Raw genomic sequence first — 25,507 nt, 5'->3', positions numbered from 1 at the left:
ACCAAACTGTAGTGCTTTAGCCATCTTAAAGAGGTTTAGACGAATGACTTTAGACCCTACAACTTACTGCCTTATGCTGGCTGTAGGCAAAGGGACACCTATTGCCCTTTACCCTTCTTCTGTGCTTACCGTGGTCTAATCAAATACTCTGCACAAAGCTTCCTTTTTTTTTTTTTTTTTTTCCTACTGGATTTGAGTTAAGCCAGATTAATGAAGTTACCCATTTTCTAAGGTACTGTGTGTCCCTTTGCCCAGTCTCAGTTGGTGAGAGCTGACTCTTAGCAACACAGCCACAAAGAAACAGTGGCTATTCCTATCTGACAAAGCAGTTGACAAATACTGCAGTTTCCCAAATTGTGAGGATAGGAGTTGGTGTTTGCTTCCTGGCTGTGTGGCTGGATGACTCCTGCCACTTGTTCTCCAAACATGCATTCCTCACTCAAGCTTTTCGGCACTCTATAGCTGGCCTTTTATCACTGGTAGGCAGTTATGTTCCCTGCCCTGACACACACTCATGCCTCCACGTGTGATTAGTTCAGCTGTGGTTGGTGAGTGGACTAGCTCAAGAGATACTCCATGTACAGAACAGCGTAGAAGAAAGGAGAGATCCTTCGGAGGGATTCTGCCAAGGTGTGAAAGGGTTTTGTGCAACTAGCTGGAAAGAAGGGTTGTCCAGTGGTTGAACTGTTGAACAAATGGGAGAGAGCCCTGGGCCTATGGTACATGATGACTTGTAATGAGTCTTGCTTTTTGATGACAGATGCAGGGAGGCTGTCAGCAGTGCTAAAGGAAGAAGAGGCCTTTGGCCTGGATACATGTCCATGAGTGTAAAGGAAAGTCCAAAAGGATTTCTGAGCAGGGGAGGCCCAAGTGCTCAGCAAAGGGCAGGCAAAGCATTTATGAAGGAATGTAAGGAAGTGGATTTCTCTCTTGTACTAAGTTGACTTGGGGACATCTAGCAATGGCGGGCTCCCAAGCTTGTCTGCACCAGTTTCAAACCCTGAGTACTCACTGGCTGCAACTCTAGAATGAGCCTGTTAAGCTAAGGGTATGACTTTACTTGAGTTCCAAAGATTGACTTATTATCTTGTCTTTCCTGATCGTTTTCCCCCTGCCTTCCCACATTCTTTGGGAAACCAGAGCCGGATCCCTGTTAGCCTGAACTGAATGTGATCTTAGCTTCTGTAAGGAAGTCAATACAGTGAGAAAGCTTTACTCGACCTCAGTTGGATTACTCCTCTGACAGGATAAAATATAGGCATGTCCGGATGTATTGGTATCTTAAAATTACTCCCTTCAGTCTCTGAAACTGGTAAAGGGGCTGTGTCCTTTGGAGGATGCTGTAGGAGCTGCTGCGTTGCTCCTTTGGTCGGGGATGGCATCTGTCGACAGAGCTACACTGTCCAGAAGTCTGCACAACCACCGCCTAACGTTTTTGGAACTAGCCCGCCTTTCAGCACTGTTTCACTGTCTCTTGTGGATAGGGATTTTTCAGACAAACAATCAACCAGCAACCATATTAGAAACCACTTCTTTAGCAAGAGGCCTTTATGCAGTTGCATATTCCATGGTTTGCAGTCATATGGGGTGTGGTTTGACCATGGCTGGTTGAAACCAGTTTCAAACGCGGACAGAAAGGGGAGCAGTGAAGTTGATTCCAGAAATTGCACTAGGAGGAATGCAGAAGCAACAAACACTGTATGGCAGACTGGAATGCTAATAAATGTGAGGAAATAAAATAATTCTTAAAAAAGTTATTTCCCTAGGAGGATAAACTTTTGTAGCTCTAGAGCCACATCTGGATTATGAGCTGTTCAAGTCACTTTGTTTCATGCCCAGCATTGGGTTAGCTCAGAGCCAGAGATCGAAATTAATCCAAACAGAGGGTTTTTCTGAGTGATGGCAGCAGGTCACTGGAGACAGCTGTGTGCTGAACCCAGCCCTGCCCCACCAGTGGTATTTCAGAATAACCAGCCATCACCTGCTTTAAAGTTTTCCTGGGCTCTGTTCATGCCTTCAGATCTGTGCTAAGTGTTTTGTGGTTCTCAGCCATGTGAGGATTTCAGTATACAGCTGGTTGGGGTAAGGGAAGGCTGGCCATCTTTGCCTCGCAGTGCCTTCCAAGGGTTATCTTTATTGCCAGTCCTAGACAGTTCAGAAAACAAACAAGCCAAAAACCCAAACCATGAGAGAAAACCACTAACATCTGAGAAGAATTGCAATGATACTCAGAGTATTGCTGTAGTCATGCATAAGCAAAAGATGCCTCAAGAAGCAAAAATGGACTTAGTTTAAATCTGTACCACTCCCGAATGAAAGTCCAAAATGTAAGTTCTCAGATGCAAAGCCATGCATTGCATGCAGGCTCAAGGCAGGTTTGCACAAACTGGTACACTTAAAACTCTGCTCTGTTTAAAATCTGCTAGCTGTTCTGCCTGAGCTCACTGTAGATGTATTCTGCTTTCTCTTGCAAAGTAAGGCAGAGAAAGCCCAGAGCAATAAGCAACTGAAGAAGACATTTTGAAGCTGATTGCTTGGATAGGAGATTCATTCAGTTTTAACAGAAGAAGGCAAAAGAGAACTTCTGTCTCTCCTGAAAATCCTGAAGTTCAAATCCAGCCATTTAATCTTCTGCAGCCAGAGAACATAGTTTTAAAGACTGAGATTTACAGTAAATGAAAAAAAGCTGTTTTGTATTGACGTTAACTCATACGTAATTGAGTTTTTATGGGGTCACAACTGTCTGACTGTTTGTAGTTTTCCTGGAACAATTCTTTATTTGCCTAAATGAAGTGTAGAGAAGGCTGAGTGACCAGCTCTGACTGGGTGTGCTTCCGGTTTAATTATAGCTCTGCTGGATGGGATATTTTTGCTTTGTCCCATACTAAGAACTGCCTCTTTTTCTAATATCTCTGCCATTCCTGATGGCCAAGGACTTCTGCTGTCTGTGGCCCCTCTCGTGTGAGCATGGGCTCTACAGCTGCGTGAGGTCACTGGCACAAAAATGACTTTGTGTGAGAGAGTGAACATCAGGTGCTCCCTGGTGACACTCTACCTACACTGCCTTGATTCCTGATCTTTGTGAGATACCCTCTGCTCCTTGACCCCTTTCCAGTCTGCTCCTGGTTTTAGATAGCTTCAAGAAATGGTTAGCAAAACTGGCTTGTCCTTCTTGCTGAGGAGATGTTTGGAAATTTTGATTTTTTTGTGGTAGCACCTCTTCATCTTTGGAGAAGGAATTCTGTTCCTACCTGACTTTGAAGACGGCTCTGAATGGATTCTCATGTCTTAGCTGAGGCCATTAATTGTGTTAGCAGAAATTTCCCCATATGTTTGGCAGCTCTGGCTTACTTGGCAGCCCAGGATAAACAATCCTGTCTCCAAACCACACGATCCCTAAGCTCACTATGAATCTTGCTTCAGCTGACAGAGTACCTCTGCATAAGCAGAGCATCTGACTTCTGTTGTCCCCAGGAATCTAGAATCTCAGCTGTCTTTTAACCAAGAGGCTGTTTTCTATTCTTTCTGTAATCACTTCTTCTGTTGCTAGCATCTGGATGAAATTCAAATGGGAATGTGGACTTGCTGGATTCTAGCCTGTACGCGACTCCCACTGGAAGCCTCTCCCATTTCCATAAATCTTCAATATCCATAAAGGAAGGAAGTGCAAGGAAGCTCAGAAGTTGCCTTGGATGGAGGGAGAAATAAGAAAATATTGGCAAGTTTTTTTTTCCTAATAATTCATGCCACTTTTAGGACACCTACAGTGTCCTAAAAACTCATTTTAAGTAGCAATAAGAAATTTGGAAAATACTGCATTCTGCTATGATTAGCTATTTTTATAGGACTAATGTATGATATCTGCAAAGAGCCTGGAAGAGGCTCATTTTTTTTTTCTTTTCCTCTTCCATGCATTTATTATCCATTCCTGAAACTAGACAGCAAGTGTTTGAGCAGTGAGATTTCTCTAGTTCTAGCTTGGTGTCACATTTGTGACATTTGTCACAGGTACAATGTGGTTTGATGGGTAAATTGTCACTCACATCTCCTCACCTATTGTGTAGTAGGCACTGACTTGTGTTTGTTTTGGGTTGTCTTAGCCAAATTAAGGTCTTTGCTGGATGTCTCATTAGAATAGAGATGCTCTGGGGCAAGACCATATCACTGCTAGTTTTCAAGCAGTTTAGCTCTCCAGAAAAAAAAGAATGTAATTCCTTTGAAAAAGAAACCCAGCAACTCTGCTTTTTCTGTAACACTGCTGGAGTTTTTTTTTTACAACACCTCTGTATCAGAGTACGGATCAGATCGCGAAAAAAAGTTTTGAGGCAATGGCATTTTATGAATACCACGTGTCTTTGAATGGACCCCCTCTAGTGATTGGCATAATGAACTAGTAGATAGAGGATGGGAGGACCTTTATCCCCTGGAACCCCCTTTCCCACCCATTGCTTAGGTCTGAACTTGGAGAAACAGAGCAGCCTGCATGTTAGGTAGCATGCAGACTTCGTAAGGCTATGTCTGTCTTGGATGAACAAGCAGAGTGGGACTTCCTTTCTCCTGGTTTATTGCTGCAGATATGTGGTGGAGGAACTTGAAGGCAGCTGAAGGAGCGAAGGAGCTGCTGACAGAGTCAGGAATACTGAACTCTCCTGAATCCCGTCTTCAGCACCCTCACTCAGGGACCATTTTTCTCAGTTATCTGAAACTCAAGTAAATATTACACAAAAAGTTACTCTTGCAGAGCTATAAAACTTGTCCAAATTGACTCAGAACAGGTTGAAACTAGAAAGAGCTGGTATTTTTTACTTACACAGAGGGAGCTGAGATATTCAGAGCTGGACAGACATGAGCCAGATAGTCCTGGGTATTTCAAGTGCATGCTGTAGAAGTGGAAATACAGGAAGAAGCTATTTTCACAGGGCAGATATGCTTTCAGCTTTCCATCAGGAGACCGTCATTCCTTTGCCAATGAATTTGTACTAAAAGTGAAAACCTCTACCGAACTGGAGGGAAGTGCGTGCAAGATAAGACCAAGTGCACGCAGTGAACTTAGCAACTGTAAGTGTTTCTGTATCTTTTGGCTGGTTTTGAGTCCACAGTTCAAAGTTAGACTGTAGTTTTGAAGGAATTTAATATACATCCCTCTCTCTTTTGAGTGGAGATTACTGTAAATGAGGAATGTTTCTGTTAATGCCTGTTAGCTATGAAGTGTCACCACTGTAAAATGGACTGTCTTCAAAAGTCTATGAAGATGAGGGCTTGGCCGCATGTTCTTATAGTAAATGAGCTGAGCTTTTTCTCCAGTGGACTTGGCTCCTAGGCATGCGTTTGTCTTCCCCACAAGAAAGAGGCAGAGAAAGAAGAAGACAAAGAACCCCCTCCCAGAGATGGGGGTGGATTGTAAAAGGAGTAGAAATACTGGAAGAGACCCGATGACAGTGCAGCTCTATGGTGTGGGAGTAGATTTAGTAGGCTAGTAGTTGAATTTGTCTTGTACATTCCTGCAGTCTTGCTACCCTGGTGGTAATGGCAAATAGACCAAATAGGGATTTTTCTGTGGCTTCAGTATTGGATTTTAATGAGTACGTAAGTATAGTTGAGTCAATGTAGCTTTGCTGCAAAGGAAAACAGGATGGAGGTAAGTGTAGGGATGGGTCAGACTGCAAGTACTAAAGCAAGGCTTGTTTAAATTGTGGTAGTTACTACCATAGTATAAGCAAACCCAGGAGTTCACTAAAAATAGAGGAGTTTGCATCCACTGATCGTGACTGCGCAGCTTCATAAGCATGCAGCCTGAAGACTTCCTGAAGGCTGAAAACCAGAACCTGGGAGGTAGTGGCCAGGAAAGGGCTTGCCACAGTCAACCCATGTTTCTTCTGTTCCATCCCTAAACTCATCCCTAGCCAGCTGCTGGCGAAGATGAGGTATCGGCATTTCTAGCATGTCAGGATGGCTCTTAGGTTTGTTTTGCGTTTCCTGCCTCACAGTTTGTCTTTTGCAGGATTTCCATGCTCCTAGCACAGTGAGAGCTTCCAGGGTGGCCTATTGTGTAGCTGGTGAATTCGTAATATCCCCTGGATAAAATCTCCTACTGCATCTTGTCAAATGAAGCTGCAGTAGGCAGCTGCAGAATGACCAGGAAGGGAGGATTCTTCCCTTGCTACTTGTCCTGCAGAGTGTCCATGTGTGGGCTACCCCATCAAGCCTTGTGATAAGTTTTATTTTTGCCCCCCTCGTTTTTTTCTTTTCTGTCTGAAAAGGTGTGGACAATCAAGCATGTAGGATCAGATGCCAGTTCTGTCACGCCTGCGTGTTTATATGGTGGTTTCGTCAGTCTTTCTTGCCAGAAGAATCTTTCCAAGTGCTTGATGCCCTGAATAGTTGCGTTTGCCTCTTTGAAAGGTGATCCTCCTTTCTGCTGGGTGTGCTTGGGTCCCTTTTTTCTCCCCCCCTTCCCTCTTTCTGCATGCTGCATTTAGCTGTCAACATTCTTTCGCCTTTATCTGTGCACTGTTTAGGATGTCCATATAAAGTTGCTAAATGGAATTTTTATTGGTCAACTTAGTTTAATAATCAAACAGTTTCCAGCTGGTTCTGTCTAGTGCTGTGTGGATCCATTTGGAGAAAGAGGATCCTCGGTGTTTTGCTTTGTTTTTTCCTATCCCCTGTGATTCCTTAGTGTGAGATTGGGGTTTAATTTCTGTAAAAGGGAAGCAAACTACTTGGCTAGACCAAGTAAGGCCTTAGTCATTAGTATATGGTTTTGGAACATCGATATCCTAATTGGAGAATAGCATGTCGTTTAAGTGTATTGTGTAGAAAGGTACACAGCATATGGCCTAAGTTACCCTTGAAATGTAACCGCACAACAAAAAAGCTGCTTATTCTAGTTGCCTGATAAATAGTCTTTGAACAAAATGTAACTTAGACTTTAAAATAATGATAATCTTTTAAAATTAGAAGTTGCCCAGAATTAACTGATTGTTGACTGAATTCCAGCAATAGAAATGAGTTAAACTCTTATGGCTTGTACATTTAGAGTGTGTCAAAGTGTTCTTTTGTTGAACTAAATGATTTGCCCTTGCTGGCTTTTGTTTCTTTGTCCCAAAACTAACAAGTGGCCATACGTGCATTTAATGTGCATTTATTGCCAAAGACAATAAAAGTTTAAAAAGTAAACAGTCTGTAAATCCTCCTAAAGATAGATGCAATTGCTTTATGAATCACCAAGCAGGAACTCTGTGGACCTGGGTGGTTACTATTTTGCTGGATACTACTCTTGTTTGTAAAGCAGAGTTGCTCAAACTCTGGCCTAGGAGGTGATTGCATAAATTTGCTGTTGCTTGGGGACTCTCTCTTCAAAATACAAATTACAGTGTGTCATTACCCACCCAGGTTTTTATTGGTGCCCCTGAAGCTTTCGGTGAAGCTGGGAGACAAATTGCATCTCAGGAATTTAATGTGGTTATCCAAATATTTATTACCGTTGTGTTCCCTGCTGGAGGTAGGGAAGGAGGCTTGTGGCAAGTTCTGTGTAAAGGGAGCACCAGGTCAAACAGGCAGGCCGGGCAGGACTCTGCTTTTGCCTTAGTTATGCTCGTGATTTGCTTGCAAAATGTCCTCTATAGTTCAGGTAGTGATAAAGAGGCTGATATTGGGCTTTAGGTACCTTTATTGTAGGGGAACTCTTATTTTTCAACTGTATATTTTGGGCTTAGCCAGTTGCGGTCTGTCCTGGAAACTGGCGTTAGGGTTTGGTTTGGTTATGCTTTTGCAACTACATTTCGTTGTAGATTTAAACACCTGATTTAGTTTGCACAGAAAATTGTCAATCTTTGCCTGTGCTGGCGTCATTGTTGCAGAATTCATCTGTGTATCAGAGCTTTTAGAGACTTCTTAGCCCTCCTGTAAGTCAATGAGCTTTCTTCAGGTTGGATTACTGTTTTTCCACTTGTTTTAAAAAAGGATTTTGTTCTCCAGAATCTTAGTACTGCTTCTTTAGGGTTATTTACTTCAGTTTTTATGTTAACGAGGTTGACATCGTCAGAAAACATATGGTAGACAACACTTGGGAGGTATTTTTCAAGACAAACCATAACCCAAACAGCTTAGCACTATAAAAGCACAAATGTCTGAACCACGTTCCTGTTCATGCTACAGCAATGAATTACAGAATAACGTTACCCATGAAGCAATGAATTTTTTGAAAGAAGTTGTAGGGAGGAGAATTTTTAAAATACAGTACTGAAACTTTGTCTATGCATGAAAAAATGGTGAGGAATTAGTAGCAAATTATTTTCATTCACAAAATTCCTTGGAAAGAGAAATAAACTGCTTATTTATGAAGTTTCTCTAGAAGTCTTTTTTTTTTTTGACTACCCTTCTGTGGGAGATTTGGCGTTAAACATTCAGAGATAAGGGGGAAGCAGTTTTAATAGAATACCATAGTGATTCAAGTTTTTCATGGTATAAACTAAAGCTTGCATCAAATGGCCAATAATCTTTCATCAAAGCATTTTATTTCCTTCTTGGCTATCCATTTAATATTAACTCTGTCTCCACAACAGTTTCTGTTTTGGCAATGGGCAGAATCTGATCCTGGCTTGATCAAAACCAAAAAACTCTGCAGTCAGGATGAGATGTGTATCTGCGTGTTCCTGTCCCCATGCTCATGGTAGGAAGATCTGAGCTCCAGAGTTTCCTAGTGCTTGATGTTACTTTGAAGAGGCCAGTGTTAGGCCCATTGTTTTCTTTTGTCTCAAACTACAAATGAGTAAATAGGGAGGCCCAACATATAGAAGTATTTAAGAGCCCTAACAAGCTGTTAAACCCCTAGATATTTGCTGAATGACTGCAAGCCTTGTGCCTCTACCACTGCCTTACTCTTTAGCATTGGATATGCCCCAAAACCTCTCTGTCCCTATTTCCCCATCTGAGTACTGGCATACATGTATTCTACTACCTCTAGGAAGCTCATGGTTTCAAATCCTAAATTAATTTTCTGTAATGATTAATTAGCCTACTATTTGCTTCAGAAAGATCTGTAAGAGATGCTTGGCGGGATAAATTTATTTGATGCAATGAACTGTATCACTCTGTTGCTCGTGAAATCTATCTCCAACCTGAGCTGTTGAAGCAGCCAAGTACTTCAGATGGCTTTGCCAAAATCTGCTTGGGTCTGATCATTGTATTAATAGTTATAAACAACATAGATATCTATGGCCAATTTTGTGAACCTGCTCTTTTCTATGCTAATGCAACAGTATTGATTTTGTGAGGTGCTAAGTACATCTCTCTCAAAATTGCTGTGTGAATAATACTAACCTGATCAACAGGAACATTAGTGTGGTCCCTGAATTAAAGTATGGAAGACTTCAATTTCAGGACTGTGTATTACAAAGTCCAGTTTTATGGAGATTGTCTTTATTTTGGTTTATTAGGATTAAGATCTATACATGTCTCCAGTACTGAAGTTGATGCGTCTTGTTTTTCCTTCTCCCCTCTCCCCAGCCCTGTAAGCCATTTGCTGGATTTCAAGGGTCATTTCCTGTTTGCAGAGCTCCTATTGACATCAGGAGGAGCCTTGTGCAAACCTTTGAGTCTTCAGGATGGTCCCTGTTGTCCTTTTTTATTTCCCCCAGCCAGCTGAATAAGCACAATTACCCCTGTGCTCTAGTGATAAAGTCTATACTCACATGGGTGACTGGAAGAGCTGGGATTCCTTGGGCGGAATCTGCCAGAAATAGAGTGCCCTTTTAGCACATCTCCTGGCTTCTGTCATGCTGTCTAGCACATCTCCTGGCTTCTGTTTCCATTGGTAGCAGCTGCTTAGAGGGTTAGAGGGAGAGAGATCTGCTTTCTGCTTTTCAGTTTTCTGCCAGGCCGGTTCTGGGGAGGTACTGGTAGAGCCAGCAAATCCAAACTGATCTCTCTTTTGATGCCTGCCTTTTTACCTGTACTTTTTTTTTTTTTTTTCAGTAAAAGGGAGAGAGTCAGGATGAACCAGAAAAACTAGCTGTTAGGTATATAGATACTTCATTAATCATAATGTTCCCGTCCTCCCTCTGTACCAGCTGTAGGTTTATTTTACAGAGCTGGTCCTATGCAGCAGCTTTTGTTCTGTCTTAGCCATTTGTGCATAATGGGACCATAAGTCTTCTCTGTCTACTATCAGCCTCGGATGGAGATGTTATTTCATAAACCAGTTATTTAACTTCTGAACTGACTAAATTCATTATGCAGAGGTTGTTGGCAGGGGGGATGTTTGAGTCTGAATCCTTCCCAATAACAGGAAGTGATCCTTGAACATTTTGTAATATCCATTGCTGGTTCTGCACTGGTGTATGAGGTAACATTTGTGTACTGGAAGGCCACATTCGAGGTCTTAGGGAACAGACTCCGTTTTTGTTTGTTTGTTTTGTTCTGGTTCACCCCAAAACCTTATGGACTTGGCTGCTCCCTGAAGAAGGTGAGATGTGGCCCCAGTTGCTCTTTTTGATAGAGTAGTGCCTAAACATTTGTGCCAGGAGCAATTTACACAACCTTAGCTTAAGCATATAAGGGATAGACAAGGGAAGTGCTGTTACAGCCATTTGACATGGGGGAGGCAAAAGCCTAGAAAACCTCGGTGACTTTCTGAAAGATGACCAGACTTCTGTAGCACAGACTGATCAATGTCTGAGTGCTTTTAGCAGCCAAAAGATGAATCTTCTCCCTGGTGTTTCTGATGTGTTTAGTGCCTACTCAATGACTGGGACAAACGCATTATGTTATCAAAAATGAGCTTTCCCTGATCAAACGTATACTTTATTAGCCACATAAATGCCAGCATGACTCTCTCATTGCTACAACATATTAAACACCTTGGAAATGTTTCCTTAAACTCTAGGTCAGTCTTATGAAATCCGTCTACTTGAGAATAGGAAATTGGGAGAGTTTCAAGATTTAAACACAAAATATGTGAAGGTAAGGAGAAATATAGATTTCTTTTCTTCCTGCTACTACATACAGCCTCTAATGAAGGACCTGACCTTGCTCACACTGAGACAATGGAAAATACTTTGCCATTGTTTTTAATGGGAGCAGGGCTGATGGAATTACTTCTGAGTGCTAGAGTTTCATGGGACTGTGCAGTTTGGCTTTACAGGGCTGCAGGGGAACCTTTAATTTTCGTTGTGATCATGACCCCAGAGTTTCACTGTGAATGTTGGGTTCACGGGAATCCCAAAGTTCAAAGATGAACACGGTCAAAGCTACTGAGAGATAGGCTTGTCTCCCTTCTTAACCCAAGCAACACATCTGTGTTGAGGTTCATGTCACAAGTAAGACACCCTGCTGTTTACATCTTTCTGCCACACAGATTCCTCATAGCTCCAGTTTACTTTGGTAACGAATTGAATTCGTTTAACTCAACGTACTGAAAATGGTCCTGAGTTCTTGGCTGTTTGGTTTTGGGGATAGTCTTTTTTTTTCCCAAAACAGTTCAAATTCAAAACTTGGATCCAGATCTTTGTTCTGGATCCAACCTTCAAGCCTTCCTCTCCCAAATTCTTGGCTGTTCTGCCTCAGGATATCTTTTGGGAAGTGGGGACCAATTGCAAAATTTGGATTCTAATCTGAATTTCAAATGTTTGCTAAGTTCAGGCAGATCCACATCTATCTTTTGGCCCATTTTGGGGAGCATGTGGATTTGGATTCTGATTTTGCAGGTGTTCCCACTGTGACTTGCTTGCTTCTTGAAGTTAGGATTTGGTTTGGGCCTTTCTCAGGTTCATTGGCAAAATTTGCTTGCTCTCAGTGGATATGGAAGTCCCCAGTAGGAGCATGGACTTCAGAAGCTGGGAGCAGAGGGGCCTTTAATTCTAGTGTATCGCTTGGAATATATAGAAGCATATATTAGTTTTTGACTTCGTACTGGGGATTTACCTTATTCCAGCATTTTGTTGCCAGTTATTGATATGGCTGCACCTTTGCAGCCCCCAGAAACATTCCTATTCTTTGTTTATTTATCTACACTGGGTCAGATCCAACATCAATGACTGGCTGGTAATGACTGGAATCAAGTTTAATTCCCACTGTCTGGGCATGTCAGCTCCATTGGTGCAGAAGCAGGTGAGCTGGCTTTCACATTTGTTAATCAGGGTAGAAAAAACTGGGGCTGGGGCATGGTACAGACGCAGTAAATATATCCTACATTGTGGGTGTGGAAGCAGTATAGTGATGTTCACATGGGGGGAAACCTAAGATAAGGTGGACATAGCTGTAGTGCTTCCAGACCAAATCCCAGAAAATCGTGCAGGGCTGTGTTGTGCAGCATAGACATGCCCTGTGAGGAAGGGGAGTGTTCCTCTCTCACCCAGTGATCCCTTAAGATTTTGATAAACATAGTGATGGATCTGTTAGGGGGATCCTCTGTTCTCATCATGAATTGGGGTGACAAAAGCATGTAGGAGGAACAGATGAACTTCCTTTTTCTTCTACGCTGGAAAGCCAAAGTCATCTCTAGTGCAGGACCTCTGGATCACTTTGCTCATCTTACTGTTTTCTTTTAACAGAGCATAATTCGTGTAGTTTTCCACGATCGACGCTTGCAGTACACAGAACATCAGCAACTGGAGGGCTGGAGGTGGAGTCGGCCTGGGGACCGCATCCTCGATATAGGTGAGAATGTTGTATTGTGTTTCCTGTGCACTGTTTGGAAGGCAGGTGCTGAATGATGTGTGGTGTGTGTGCATGTGTGAATACTTTATACTTTGCTTCCTTAAGAAACCTTTAGGTCTTTGGGTGGGAAGGAGATCATAGCAGCATAGGTCCCAAATAGATGTATCATTGGTGACTTGGCTTTTCACATGCATCTTAATTTTATGAAAATGTTTTCTCTTCTTCAATTTAATATTTTTAAAATTTTAGGTGTTTTCTTCTACAGATATTCCATTGTCAGTTGGTATCTTGGATCCCAGGGCCAGCCCAACCCAGTTGAACACTGTTGAATTTCTGTGGGATCCATCAAAGAGAGCCTCAGCATTCATTCAGGTAAGAAATAAGTTATATTCTTGCCAGTCACAAGCATGTGTGACGTTTATAGGATACTTGCTAAACTAGCCTAATACTGGGGAAAGGTCCATTATCGTAGCTAAGGAAAACCTGTGTTTAAGACATTGATACTGCTTTCTAAGCATGGGCTAGCTGTTATTTTTGTTTGCTTCCTTTCTCTTGAGTATTTCTAAACTCAAATACCAAGTGTCTGTTTTTATGTGTGTGAGGGATGTAGTTAAATCAAAGGATGCTTTCCTTTATGCGCTGTTTCTCTCCAGGGTCCTTGTTCTTTTAAGTGTTTTGTCCTGTGGAACAGAAGTAAACACATTTTCAACTCTCTGCCTCCTTAGTTTCTAGGGAGGAGCCAAAGCCTCATGTTCTGGTAGTCTGTAAATTCAGGGAGACTAAAAAATAGATTTTTGCAGCTTCAGATTGTCTCCAGAAATAAACACAGCTTTTGTTTTGCCAGGTACATTGTATTAGCACAGAATTTACTCCACGGAAACATGGAGGAGAAAAAGGGGTACCCTTCCGGGTACAAATTGACACCTTTAAACAGAACGAAAATGGTGAATACACAGAACACTTGCATTCTGCAAGCTGCCAGATCAAAGTGTTCAAGGTACGAGGTAGTTTTCGCTTTGTCATCAACAAAATTAAGTCACCGAAACATGCACAGTTTTTAAAAGGTTTTGGTTGCGATAGAAACTGTGGTGTAAAAGGACAAAGACTTTTTAAGTGGGTATACTTAAGATCGTAAACAGGACTCTTACACGCAAAGCAACATAAGCCCTAAACTGCACAGCAGATCTAGCTAAATTCAGGTGACACAAGTGCCACGTTCAGACTGATGCCAGTCTGTTTCTTGAACACTGTAAAAATACTGAGATCTAGGCTGTGTGGATGTCTTAAACAAAAATCTCTAAACTGCCACTCGTTGCAGTGAAAACCCACCTTGGAGTCCTCTGCACAGATTTCTGTGGAATAGAGACAGTAGTCTCCAGAAAGCATTGCCCTTCACCTGTTTGTGACATGATGATGATGAGTATTACAGACCATACAAAATACAGCCCAGTTTCTCAGGAATATAGAGGCTCTTGCTTTAAGGCATTTTGAGCCAACATACTACCCTGATGGTATTTGAGGTAACTGCTGTGTTCCAGTCCAGTCCTAGGCCATCAATATAGAATGGGAATTTCCAGTTTCTTTGGTTGATTCCTCCATAGTGAGAGCATGGTATCAAGGCCTTAAGATTTCTGCCTGATGCAGCAGAGTTCCCCTCCATGCTACTTGGTGCAGAGAAAAATGTTGATATTCAATCTTCAAGCTCCTAATCTTTGAATAACATACTTGTAGCCACTTAATTTTTTCATAGGCCTGTTTTCACAAAGGGTTTTCTGCTTCAGTTTGACCCTATGAGCGGTGTTTTTCCTGTGCCTGGAAACCTGGTACAAATGCCAGTTGAAATACATTCCTCATAGGATGTAAATAGCTGGTGTCAAACTATTTTGGAATTGAGCTGTTGTTAATGGGGGCAGTTGTGCAAACAGCAGAGATGTTTGACTAAACTTCTGTCTGCAAAATACAGATCTGATCTCACTCCATATGTAGAATCACCATAAATCTTAAGTAAACTGTTGTGAACACATTAGAAAAAAACCTGTTGGCCTCGGTCTCCAAACTTGTCATACTTGGCATAAGGGATAGCTTGTGCTTGTGCTTGTAGCCTAAAGGAGCAGACAGAAAACAGAAGACTGACAGGGAAAAAATGGAGAAGAAAACCACACAAGAGAAGGAGAAGTATCAGCCTTCCTATGAGACAACCATCCTCACAGAGGTAAAGTATTTTAAACATGTTGGAGTACTGCAGTATATTGGAAAATAGATTTCAGAGGTAATGCATTCTGACTGATGCTTGGAGATTGCCTTGTGGAGACTCTGATACCAAGGTCTGACTGAAATTGAAAGCTGAGTGAAATTATAAAATGTCTCACTGTTGATACTCATAAAAATGCTAAAGTCTCTTATGTTTCAATCCTAACAGCCTAGGTTCAAAAGAAACATTTTCTCTCTCTTCTGCCACATGCCTGTGCACTTGTGGTACAAAGATACCAGTTGTATGAGGTATTTTCTTCATAACTGGCGCAAGCCCATGTTGGAGATGGGACAGTGGAACAGATGAACAGACTTCTTATAAATTAGGAGTGTCTGTTTTTCTGTGAATGTGCCTTTGAGGCTACTATAACATGCTTGATCTCAAATTCATCTGACTTACCCTCCAGGAATATCTTGAATATCTTGTCTTGTGAATGTGAATATTCCTTGATACTGAGATTGAGGTGTGTGTTTCTAGTCCCCTCACCCCTGTATACACATTACTAAGATATATGCATAAACTCACCATGAGTTACACAATTGCTAAGCAAAGGGACTCGAAACAATAGTTCAAAAGTGCTGTTCCATATTGCTATGAGGATGTTCTGTAGTTCGATTTTTTTTTTTTTTTGAAGTGGCCTGCTAGACTCTCAACATTAGTTTTCAGCATTTTCCTTTTTTCCCTTAATTTAAACAAACTTCCTTTTTCTGAGATCCAATCCCTCCCACCCAATTTTCCTTAAATGGTCAGGAGTAACCAGCATTCTTCTAATTCAACATGGTGGATGTTAATGAAGCTCTTGTGTACACATACCTAATTCTACTGAGTTGGCAGGTCCTGAGCTCTTACTGTTAGCTGTGATGCACTTTGACATGTTGCACAGGGAAGTGTGGGTTGCTAAAGAGTTAAATATTTGCTAGTGCTGTATTTGTGGAGATGATAAAATTCGAAAGCTGCAACTTGTCTCCTTTTTATCATTGCAAAGAAGGATCCTGCAGAGTGTTTTCTTGAGATCTTGATGGGGGAGTTCCACGAGGCTAGATTTCTTCTACTGATCACAATGGCATAAATCCAGAACAGAGATACCAATTTTAACTGTGTGACTCTCCATTACAGTGGTGTAAAGGCAGTATAGAGTTTGACCTGTATTTGTAAAGGATTTTAGTAGCATTTGTCTGTCTATCCTGAATTTCCCCCCTGTAATATCCATTTATAACTCAAAATCTCTGGCTATTAGCCAAAGAGCTTAACAGACTTCCCCAAATTCTGCTCTTTCACTGGTATAAACCATGAAGAAATGCCACTGGAGTGTGTTTGTCGCTCTTGTCTGGATTTAATTAGGGATTTATAATTGAGACCATGGGTATTTCTGTGTCATTGCTGCCTTCAGTCTGATTTGACTTACTGGCGTTGCTCTGACTTACAGCTGTGCACACTTTGGCCCAGTGTTATTTGGGGACAGGCTTTGTGAAATGAGAGAAATGTGGAATGCACAACTGGAATCAATCTGGCCCCCTGACAGACTGCTTGGAGTGAATCGTAGAAAATCCATGGCCTGTCTCCTCCTCCCAGCAGGAGTGATGAGCTGAAGTTAGTGGCGTGGCAGGAACATAAATGTGGTATGAAAGGAGAATCAAATCCTTTATTTTCAACCTTATGAAAGTGTCCCTGCTGCCTTTCTTCCAACAGTGCTCTCCCTGGCCAGATATGCCTTATCAAATGAACAATGTTCCATCTCCAAGCTACAACAGTTCTCCAAATAGCTTCAACCTTGGAGATGGGTATGTAACAAATACATGCTTTATCTTTCCTGTTGATATGGTAGCCGTTGTGTGCATGTGTTTTGTGTGTCCATGTATTTTGTACCTTTAAAAGGTCAAAGTATGTCTTAGCTCGACCTCTCGACACCCTCTATAGAAAGTGATAAGTATTTCTCCCCAAAACTTCAGCACCTTCCAGCCAGGAATTCTCTGTAATGAGGAGTATTCTTTATATGTCCACTGTGTATGTGGTTGGCTGGGAAGAGAGCATGAGAGGGCTACTAGGGTAATTCCTTTCATGGTTTTCTTCTCTTGTTGGAACACACCAGACCCTGTTTCAGCAATTCCCAGTATCTTCTAAGAAATGTGTTAAGCATATTTTATGACATTAGCACATTTTCAGAGTGGGTATTTTTATTTCATTTCTATGTTGAGATACTTTGTGATAGTGTGCTGAATTCTGAGCTGAAAAGGCTTGGAAGAAATTGTCTGGAGCAAAACCACCTGGTTTCTAAGAAGCTGTTCCAAATGAAGAGAAGGCACATTTAGTCCATTAATACTGCCAACATAAGCAATTTAAGTGGCCCTGAAACATCAAGATATAGTTGACTGTTGTAATATATACGAAAGTCACTTGGTAACTTTTGAATATTCTCTGTAAGATATCCTTTTCTCCTCTAGAACTCTATAGCCATGTCAGCTTCCTGTAGCTCATTAACTAATTGATAGAGAACTTGTATCTCCCTAGAAGACCATGAGAGATCTCTCTGCTTTTAGCACTAGAGAGTGGGTTTCCTGGACTGCAAGTGTTTTTAATGGAGGTGTAGTGAAGCTTTCTATCAGAAAAATAGGTAGTTAGAGAAGGAGGAGTGATTATATCACAGATTTTCAGTGAATGACTTACACTCATGAATAAGGGCCAATACTGAAATAGCAAAAGGTGTTGTGAGCATTTTCTTCTAGGAGTAGATTATTAATTATCTGGAAAAATTCTTGACAGTCCATGTTGAGCATGGGTTCCTTAGAAACACATTTGGGTCTAATATGGCTTAATAACAACTCACTGCATTTGAAATAGCATCAGGTTTGTGTTACAAGGTCCTTTCTTACTCATTTTTTGTGACAAATCCTTATTAGACAATGGGTTTAGCTAGGGATTTTGTCACTCATAAAATATATGAGTTCAGTCATTCTGGCAGCTCAAAACTTCCTTGTGTGGATGATACAACATTAGTGACTCACCTGTTTTCTCTCCATGTTGAGTAAGACCTTAATTGAACAACAAAAAGCTTAAGCTGGAGTGGAGAGGGGGGATTTTGGTGTGAATTTTGTTTTGACCCAGTCTTTAGAGACATTTTTCTTAATCTAAGAGAAGAAAAATGCCAAGTTGGTATGAAACTTATATCAGTTGAGTCAATTTAAGGAGGGAAAAGAGGGTAGACAATAAGATGTAAAATATAAAAATAATGTTTTTTCTCTTCCAACTTTATATAATTTTTTTTAGCAACAGTTCTCCAACCCACCAAGTGGAGCTCCTGCCTCCCAGCAATGATGTAAGTATATGAGATCATGTTAATGTGGTGCTTTTCTTTTTTTAGGACACTGGTGAACAGTTCATTTCAAGACCTTCTTATTCTTTTTGCAATGTAGCATCTCCTTCCTTCTGCTTCTATTCAAGATGCCCAGCAGTGGCTACATCGTAATAGGTTTTCTCCGTTCTGTAGACTCTTCTCAAGTTTTTCGGGTGAGTTTAAACCGTCCAAATATTTTTGTCTTTCTCTGTTCTGTGAGTGGAGCTCAGGCTTCATCTGCATAGCATCTGCTGCTGGCCACTGTACAAGAGACCGTTGGTCTTACCCAGTATGATTGTTCTCTAGTTTTTAGATTAGTTAGTATTTGCCAGAATAGATTCTAGTATCAGAATAAATTAGATTGGAAGGATTCATTGAGTTCACTAGGTCCACATCCCTGCTTGAAGCAAGCAAGTCGAATTAGATCAGGTTTCTCAGGGCTTTGTCCAATTGAGTTTTGAATATCTCCAAGGCTGAGCAAGCTCTTCAAATACTTAAGGAAGTTTCTCCTTGTATCTAATCAGTATTTACCGTGTTCCAAGTTCCATCAGCGCGCTCTCATGCTGTCACTGTGAACCTTTAAGAAGAGACTGGCTCCATCTTCACTATACCTTCCTATTAGATACTGGTAAACACCACTAAGAAGATGGTAGAGGGGGGAAGGGGCCAAGAACTTCAGGCTTTTGAGGAGCCTGTCTCAGACTTCCAGTCTTCTTGCAAGGTGCTTAAATAGCCTCGTGAAAGTGGCAATAGGAGAAAATGGGGCTATTTAGTTAAATGGCTAGCTTTTATCTATGCTGACTACAGTATCCTGTGAACCACTGCTCTTGTGGCTGCTTCTAGCTTTCTGTTCCACAGTGATTGATTTGCAGTGTACACCACTTTGAATTTGCAACAACGTACCACGCTTGGAAAGCTCTCTGATTAGTTTTGTAGATTTTCTCTCTCCAACATAGCTCCTGCTGCCCAATTTGGAAGCTAAAATTTGCTTAACTTCTGGAGAAAAAAAAAAAAAAAAAAAAACCAAACATTTTAAATATGTAGGTGCTGACTTACTGAAGATGTCCAAAGAAGATTTCGTTCAAATCTGTGGGCCTGCTGATGGAATTCGGCTCTTTAATGCAATCAAAGGAAGGTTTGTATTCCTCTTTCGCTTTTGTTTGTTTGTGGGTTTGTTTTTGTTTTTAAGATTGTGACAACATCACTTGATACCTTCAGTGTTAACCAAATTTACTCAAAAATATGTAACATGTAGACCTCCTCCGTTATACTTCAAAGAGGTCATTGTAGAGGCTAGAGTTTGCAGTGAGGTTCAGATCCCATGCAGCTCAGAAATGCTCTCAGATTCAGACCTGAGTAAAACTTGAGCAGCGTAATGTGGATCTCCAGTGGTTCATTTGCTACCAGCTTGTAGCTTCTGTCCGCTTCATATGAGACGACCACAAAACCTGGACCCTCTTAGACTAACTTAGATGGCAATAACATAAATTCTCTATCTGGGCAGGATTCAAATAATTAAATGAAAGCATGGTAAACCTCTTAGCAAGCGCTAAATACTATTTTGTTTTATTTGATCCTGAAGAGTTTAGGATGTTGCACTGTACCATCATCTCCCAGAAGGACTCTTACTAGACCTCCTAAGATGCCTTGTCGCCAAATTTGAGACTGTCCCCTAGTTAGTAATTTTTGCAAGGCTTGAATGCGTCCATCTTTCAGTGTTTGATTGTTTAATGCAACAACTTACTAAAGAACTCACCACTGTTTTCTATGAATCCACAGAAATGTAAGGCCCAAAATGACAATTTATGTCTGTCAAGAACCCGAGCAAAACCGGTCCCATCTTCACCAAAAACGAGAAAATGGAGATGGCAGTCTCTGTGGTAAGTTGTTAATATGGATATTGTTAAGTACTTGTCTGGTGAGAATGCTGCTTTGGGCCTTAGCTCCCATGTGGAACAGCTTGGCATCCTGCATGCTTAAGGAAACCCAATTTGTCTCATATTTGACACTTCTAAGCTGGTTTCAAGGCTGCTGAGTCCACCTTGAGTGCCATCAACCTGGGGAGTAGACCCCACTTGTCTACTTGTCCCTCTCCCATTTGACTGGAGAGGGGGAAAAATCTTCAGTACAGGACAGCTTGAAGGCTTGCTGGTCAAGTGTATTGAAGGCCTACTGGTAAAGCATATGTAGTTATTTGCCAATGTAATATTACAGGAAAGGACAGTGATTTAATTTCTCTCCCTCTTCCCAACCAGGCCTGTGCATGAGGAAATTTACTGATTTCTTGTCAAACGCCTGCTAAGCAGTGTCTTACATTTTATGTTAATGCTACTTCTCTTTTTGAAGTCATTGGGGCTGACCAAATCAGAGATTAATTTAGCTCACAGACTCCATGGTTTGTAATTATTTTGTCCTGATCTGGATAGATTTCCTTTCAGAATCTGCAAAAACATTTTTGCTTTTAGTTAGTTACTTCAGATAGCAGTGTCTTTTGAAGCATGAGTGCAAATATCTGTATGTTCTATAGTATAAAAAATAATAGGCAAAAGATGCTTTCACAGTTTTTCTGAGGGTGACCTATGAAATGTCATGCCCAGGATATCTGTCAAATTTTGGGGCAGATTTGAGACTGTCCCAATTAGACCATAAAGTTTCTACATTTTGACATCTGAAATCATTGTTTAATCAGTTGCTCACACAATCAATAGGTCTTGTTAAAAACCTCATGGAAGTAGGTAGTGTAAGCAAACAACCCCTCCCCCCCACACACACTTATTTTTAAAAATAACTTTGTGGTTGGCATTGTAATACACAAATTTAGTAACTTTATAAGTTAATTCAGGAAATAAAACATTATCTTTTAGTAAAAAAAAAAAAAAAAAAAAAAAAAAAACTTTGTATTTGAGAATGGAAGCTATGTACATCTAACATCTTAAATTTGAGTTAGTTATCTACAGAATATCATAGCAAAGGCACTGTTCTTTTCTTACAAGGACCATAGCATTAAAATCTACTATGACATCCACGGTTAGTTTGTAGATTATGGCTTGTTGGAAGATATTGTGAAAAAATGAAAGCAGTTATGTCTTGGAGTGAGGTTTTAATTCAGAAATGCTCAAAGTTTTTGGAGACTTGCAGTTCCTATCTCAAAACCTTCTCTAGAAGTGTGGTACAATGAGAATGAAAACTTTCCAAAGTTCTTGCACAGAGTGTCAATCAGGCACAGCTTTTCTACCTTACAGTTTCTACCAGTTGGATCAGATTTCAAAATTAATACTGTTTTCCATAGTTATCCAGCACATTGTAACTAAGCTTGTTTACCTACTCTCCAGATTTGAACCTCGATCTTAAACCCGTTTGGTTGTTTGATATTGAACATCATGCTGTTGGCTGTAATAACTAGTCTCTCCAACTTGTTGCAGTATATCATGCAATCTTCTTGGAAGAGCTGACCACCCTGGAATTACTCGAGAAGATTGCAAACTTGTACAGCATCTCTCCACAGCAGATAAACAGAATCTATCGGCAGGGACCCACAGGGATCCATGTATTAGTGAGCAACGAGGTAAGGGGGGTTAAAGCAAAGTCAGGATCTGGGATATCAGCTGTAACAGCTGTTGTCTGATTTCTTGAAGTTAGAATGAACAGTTAAATTGTGGACTGAATCTTCAAGGAAACTTGTAAGCTTATCAATGCTAAGAAGTCAAAGAAAATGCTTAGTGCAAATCATTCATGCATACCATTGATTTTGGTGTGATCTTGAGATCTTTGCTTTTTAAGAGAAGAAGCTATTGAAAACACACATTTTTCTTTTCACTTCAGGATATTGAATAAATTCTGAAGTGAAGATCTGAGGCAAGATCTTTTAAAGCTGAACAGGAAAAATTTCTGAAAAGGGCAAGTTTGCAAATCTGTAGGCAGTAGTATGCAGCCACTGGGTCAGAATGAGTGCTGCATAAGTGCATACAATGATTTCCTGGACCTCTGCTAGCTGTTTGTGTCCTATTACATGCTGGCTTCATTGGTCCATTCCATTAACTTGCAGGTTAATAGTGAGTTGCCCTTCTTCCTCTTTTTTTCCCCTAAATGACTTACTCATGCACTAGAATCACTTAAGAAGCTTCATTTGGAAGAAACATTGTTAAAACAAATGAAGCAGAGCATAGGTCTCAACCAGAGCCTAAATTGAAGGCTGTAATGCTTATTCCTAAACTCTCCTTGCCATTTTGGCCTGATTAAATCTGAAACCTTAATACTTTACGGACATAAAGTGCTTGGAGGCAACTCTATGTAGGGGAATTGCCTGAACCAACTTGGGTATAAGGGGGCTGTAAGTATTTAAGACAATTATTAACAGCATCTAGTGCTTTATTTATTTAATTCATTCTTGTTCTAGTAGTACAGTGGCAAGAGTGGGGCACTGTATGAATGTACTTCATGCATCGTTAGGCACTGGCAAACAGACTGGCCGGTGAAGTTGGATTTGTGGGATGGAGGAGGGGTAGGTGTTCAGCTGAAAAAGAAAGTAGGAACATTTGTCTGCGGTGAAGAGGATGTTTGGTGTGGTAACTTGCAACTGGACAATTCTCCACTTGAACGGTGTTCAATAGCTAGAAGGTGGCTTTCATTTAAAGACAGATTTTGTGGGCCCATGAATCATGAAGGGTTCTGGTCACCTCCCTTCCAAAGTCTTTACCTCCCATGTCTGAGAGCTGCTCTGGGATGACATGACTGTGGATGAAATTTAAATGAGTAGTACAGATTGGAGTGAGTTGAATCTCTTAACACCATCTCCTTAGACGTCTCACTAGAATCTGTTTTGAAAATATAGTGATCTAATAAATAACTAAAATAACTTTTGATACTAATCTTACTTGCCACGATCTGACTTGTTTCTCGTTGGAATTTTGTTAAGATGCATGTACCTTGATAGATACAAACAGGTGCATGAGTCCTGCAAGCACAGCATGTGTACTTTTGTCCCGTCAGAATAAACAAGTGGATACTGCTGAGATGACTTCATACGAGCAGTATTCCATTATTTATCAAGGAGTCCATTTCTCAGTGCTGACCACCTCAGATATTAACTGAGATGCTAATATAAACCAAAACAAACTTTATGCATGAACTGGATGTGTGTGTGTGTGTGTATGTATTACCTCTGCTAGACTTCAGGAGAGGAACTGTCTCCATCCAGTCTAAATTGGTACAGCTTCCTTGAAGTCAATTAAGAGCATGATCTTTAAAGGATCTGGCTGGAGTGGTGTAAGAACTTAAAGGATCAAGACAAGCAAAGAGGACGGTAAAATGCTGAAAAAGCCAGATCACTTTGAAGGAAGCAATTAAATACAAGCCTCTCTCGAGCAAATTAGCAACTGCAAGAACCCTAATTATTCGCTTGTGTACTTCAGTGCTCTTACGGGCAAGGAGAGTGAGTGAGAGAGAACTATGCAGGACTAGACACTAGTTGTTTGATAACTTTTCTTCAAGATTTACGCTGGTATTGAAAGAACTGAACTTGACTAAATTGCTAAAAACATTTTGTGCTAACTTTTTTTTTCTTTTGCCACTCAGATGGTGCAAAACTTCCAAGATGAGTCTTGTTTTGTTATCAGCACATTAAAAGGTATGTATTGCTGTTGTTATCACACACACCTCTAAAGATAATTTCACCTTTCCCTTAAATATTTTTATCAAATTTGTAATAAGCTCAGTGTCTAAATTCTGAAGAGAGAAGTAATCTAATGTGGTGCCAGTCAGTGGTGTTACACAAATTTGAGAGATTGATTGTTAAACTTTCCTTTCAGTTACACTGTTATAAAGCTTGCCTAATTCTATTGATGTCACTGATGTAAATGAGCAGAACATCTCCTAGTAAAATGCTCAAAGATGACAGTTGATATGTTATAATTTTTATGCAAATTATTTGTTAGATGTGCAACCTCACCTTCATGAATGGGTTGTGGAACAAGAGCACAAACTATCTAAACCAGGAGTTACACATCTGTGCTGTTTTCTACAAGCGATCAAAATTACTTTGCCTTTCTTTGTTACAGCTGAAAGCAATGATGGCTACCACATCATTTTAAAATGACCATGCTGCATAGAAAGACTAAAATTTAGTGCCTCACTGAGATTGCTACAACCTAGACTGGAAACATGAAGAACCTTCTGGATAAAATGCTCCTATGACCTAAGAATTACTAGCTTAAGGAAAGAAATTGCTTTTACAGATATACATTTTGTTTTGTTTTGTTTGGAGATTGGAGCTGAGAACATTCTCAAAACTCGTACATGTTTCTTCCTCCCTCCCTTCCTCTCCAGACTTAGAAATTGTTGAGGTTTCTGCTTATTGCGTTGAAACACCTGATAATGAAAGATAAACAAAACCAATTCTCTAGACCCCCTCATGGTTGGGTGAATTGATTTATTTATAGTTCTGAGTGCACTCTTGCTTTCAAAACACACCCCAATGTTGACAAACAGAGGGTCCCTGGGGCTTCTTTTTTTTTTTTTTTTTTTCTTTGAAATGGAGGGCTTGGGGCTAAATCCAAGAGCAGATCAGGCATTGTAGAAGTTGGATTTGGTGCCCAGTCTCCACCCAAAGTGTCGACCCTGGAAGCCCACACTTAGGTGCTGCCTACCTGTAGACGTTCTCAGACATGATTACATATGGAGAGAATGTGTGCCTGCACAACAGGATAGTTTTACAGGGTTCAGGGGAGGACGTGCAACCTGAAGCAAGTGGTTCAGTCCTGTACTTTAGTTTTAGAATAGCCTCCTTGAATAGAGTATATGAGGACTTTCTGAGGAAATGTTTTGAACGTCGAAAGTATAGAGCTCATGACAAATTCATGCTGTGGATTTGTTCTGTTCTACAAAGCAAAGCATTAACTAATCGCTATTTTTGCTGTAACTAGTGACTAGGTTTTATGGTCTTGATGATTTTCTCCTGTTACGAAAGTAAGTAGAAATATGTTTTGAGTTCAGGTAATGGATAGTCTTAGTTGCTCCTCTTGCTCTTTTGCTCTTGTTCTTTCGCTCTTGTTCTTTCACTCTTGTCTGCTGTTTTAACTATCTACAACTAGTCAACTCCACTCTCCCTTGGTCTTTTTGGATGTCATCCAGGCTTCACTAAGCTGACTTCTACTGATGTCAGTGATGGGACTGCATCACACCTTTCTTGCATAGAGTCATTTCAATTTTGGCAGCTAATTATTATTACTGTCTCCCAAAGTGAATGTCCATCTAGCATGAAATTCTCT

The 25,507-nt window shown here is 40.7% G+C and overlaps 1 protein-coding gene across 1 annotated transcript in view; it reads left to right on the top strand.

The window, feature by feature from the left end:
* TFCP2L1 (transcription factor CP2 like 1) overlaps positions 1-24,615 on the top strand; it is a 32,404-nt gene extending 7,789 nt beyond the window's left edge. Inside the window, exons 3-15 of the mRNA XM_088519547.1 lie at positions 10,889-10,965; positions 12,555-12,660; positions 12,926-13,032; positions 13,505-13,657; positions 14,762-14,872; positions 16,601-16,692; positions 18,176-18,224; positions 18,322-18,415; positions 19,287-19,377; positions 20,022-20,122; positions 21,665-21,807; positions 23,817-23,868; positions 24,299-24,615. Of these exons, the coding sequence (XP_088375673.1) occupies positions 10,889-10,965; positions 12,555-12,660; positions 12,926-13,032; positions 13,505-13,657; positions 14,762-14,872; positions 16,601-16,692; positions 18,176-18,224; positions 18,322-18,415; positions 19,287-19,377; positions 20,022-20,122; positions 21,665-21,807; positions 23,817-23,868; positions 24,299-24,336 (1,214 nt within the window). The 3' untranslated portion in view covers positions 24,337-24,615. The remainder of the gene's footprint in view (positions 1-10,888; positions 10,966-12,554; positions 12,661-12,925; positions 13,033-13,504; positions 13,658-14,761; positions 14,873-16,600; positions 16,693-18,175; positions 18,225-18,321; positions 18,416-19,286; positions 19,378-20,021; positions 20,123-21,664; positions 21,808-23,816; positions 23,869-24,298) is intronic.
* The last annotated feature ends 892 nt before the right edge of the window (positions 24,616-25,507 follow it).

This window comes from Tinamus guttatus, unplaced genomic scaffold, assembly GCF_059628265.1.
Source record: "Tinamus guttatus ecotype Peru unplaced genomic scaffold, ASM5962826v1 Tinamus_guttatus_pri_ptg000060l, whole genome shotgun sequence".
Classification (NCBI taxonomy): domain Eukaryota; kingdom Metazoa; phylum Chordata; class Aves; order Tinamiformes; family Tinamidae; genus Tinamus; species Tinamus guttatus.
Note: the sequence above shows the minus strand (reverse complement) of the source record. Positions and strands in the feature narration are given on the sequence as shown.